Raw genomic sequence first — 2,289 nt, 5'->3', positions numbered from 1 at the left:
GAGGGCGGTGCGGGAGCTGCTGGGCCGGCACTGCGCGCTGGCCGAGGGCCCCGAGGGCTGGGCCAAGGAGACCTTCCTGACCCAGCGCCTGTGCGTGCCCCCGCGCTGGATCCACGAGGCCAAGGCTGTCCGCGCCAGGATGGAGGGAGACAAGCACAAAGAGGCCCTTTTCCTCTTCAAGGCTGGCCACTGGAACCAGTGCCACAAGCTGGTTGTCAGGCACTTGGCCTCAGGTGGGTCTTGCTGCTCCTCTTGCGTCCTGAACTTTGAGCAGCTCACAAAGGCATGGCAGGAGTGGGAGTGGGATCCCCTCTGCTCTGGAGCCAGACTGGGAGGGCTGGGGGTGCTCACCTGGACAGGAGAAAGCTCCAGGGAGAGCTCAGAGCCCCTGCCAGGGCCTAAAGGGGCTCCAGGAGAGCTGCAGAGGGACTGGGGACGAGTGCAAGGGGGTGGGACTGGATGGTAATTAAGATCCCTCGCAACCCAAACCAGTGAGTGACACCATGATTCCAAGCCATGGGGTGGCCAGTGAAGGGACCAGACTGGGTTTGGAGCAGCAGAGTCAGCACAGAGGGCCTGGCAGTTCCAAAACAGCTGTCCCTGGATACCTGGCGTGGTGCATTTCTTGGGCAAACAGGGAAGCAGGGCAGTGCTTTCCCTGCTGCACAGCCCCACCTTCCTGGAGCACAGGGGCCTCTGGGCACAAGGGCAGCAATGGCCTTCTGTTCCCTGCTCTGTGGGAGATGGGTGGGCTCTGTTCCTAACCCAGTTCTCTGCAGATGCAATTATCAACGAGAACTACAAGTACCTGAAGGGATTCCTGGAGGACCTGGCGCCGCCGGAGCGCAGCGCGCTCATCCAGGACTGGGAGCTGGCGGGGCTGGTCTACCTCGACTACATCCGTGTCAACGAGATGCTGGACAGGATTCAGCAGGTGGGGCAGCTGCCTTCCCGTGCCTTGGCAGCTCACACGGGGGCTGCACTGGAGCTCTCACTGGCTGCTGAGGGGGAGTTGGTGCTTCTCTTTGGCAGGCACTTCAATTTGAGCATGGGGCATCTCTAAAATCAGGCTTTGCTATCTGCTGTCACAGCAAGGGGAGGGCTGTACCCTGTGGGTGTGTGACAGTGACAAGTGAAAGGGATGGGACAAACCCAGCAATCTCTGTGTCCATTCCCCCACATTCCTGTCCAGGCTTCCCCTTTGCCTGCTCTGGTGTGAATTCAGGCAGGTTTTGATGGGTGAGTTTGGCCTTGGAGCTGACCCGTGTTTGCTTCCAGCTGGATGTTTCCACCTACGAGCTGGAGCGGTTACACACCAAAGTGACGTCCCTGTGCAACAGGATAGAGCAGCTGCAGTGCCACACGGCCAAGGACCGCCTGGCTCAGTCAGGTACGCTGACACCCTGTCCTGCAGCTCCCTGGACATCTGGGCAGCAGCTGTATCCCCAACTCACAGAATCGTTTAGGTTGGAAAAGACCAAAAGACCTTTCAGATTGAGTCCAGCCATTCCCCAGCACTGCCAAGACTGCCACTGACCCATGTCCCCAAGTGTCACATCCACAGGGCTGTGAAATCCCTCCAGGGATGGGCACTCCAAACCTCCCTGGGCAGCTGTGCCAGGGCTGCACAGCCCTATCTGGGAAGGAATTGTCCCAATATCCAGCCTGAGCCTGCTCTGGCCCAGCCTGAGGCTGTTCCCTCTGCTCCTGGGAGCAGAGCCCAACGCCCCTGGCTGTCCTCTCCTGCCAAGGAGTTGAGGATTATGAGAAGGTCCCCCCTTGGGCTCCTTTTCTGCAGGCTGAGCCTCCTCAACCCTTTGGGGGAAGAATTTTTCCCCAGTATCCAACCTAAACGCCCCCTGGCACAGCCTGAGGCTGTTTGCTCTCCCCCTGTGGCTGCACTGCCTGTGCTGAGGGAGGGAGCAGGGAGAGGACAGCACATCCAGTGCCTTCGCTCCCGAGCTGCCCCCGCCCCATCAGTCCCGGCTGGGTTTGCTCTGGAGCACTCCCAGGGCAGAGCACATGCAGGGTGTGGTGGTGTTCACAGGGGTCCCAGGACGAGGGAAGAGATGAGAATCTTGACTCCATGTTTCAGAAGGCTGCTTTATTATTTTGTGATAGATATTAAAAGAAAATGATATATTAAAACTATACTAAAAGAATAAGAAGAAAGGATTTTATCAGAAGGCAAGCAAAAGAAAGGAAGGAATGATAATAAAATCTTGTGACTGACCAGACAGCTGGACTGTGATTGGCCATTAATTAAAAACAACCACATGAGACCAATCA

General features: G+C 57.5%; 1 protein-coding gene across 1 annotated transcript in view; it reads left to right on the top strand.

The window, feature by feature from the left end:
• Window positions 1-1,672, top strand: part of LOC115948635 (nuclear pore complex protein Nup98-Nup96-like) — a 7,513-nt gene extending 5,841 nt beyond the window's left edge. The window contains exons 7-9 of the mRNA XM_031062619.1: window positions 4-233; window positions 780-934; window positions 1,279-1,672. Coding sequence (XP_030918479.1) covers window positions 4-233; window positions 780-934; window positions 1,279-1,536 — 643 coding nt within the window. The 3' untranslated portion in view covers window positions 1,537-1,672. The remainder of the gene's footprint in view (window positions 1-3; window positions 234-779; window positions 935-1,278) is intronic.
• The last annotated feature ends 617 nt before the right edge of the window (window positions 1,673-2,289 follow it).

The sequence above is a fragment of the Geospiza fortis genome, unplaced genomic scaffold (assembly GCF_000277835.1).
Source record: "Geospiza fortis unplaced genomic scaffold, GeoFor_1.0 scaffold96, whole genome shotgun sequence".
Lineage (NCBI taxonomy): Eukaryota > Metazoa > Chordata > Aves > Passeriformes > Thraupidae > Geospiza > Geospiza fortis.
This window is presented reverse-complemented; position numbering and strand designations above follow the sequence as displayed.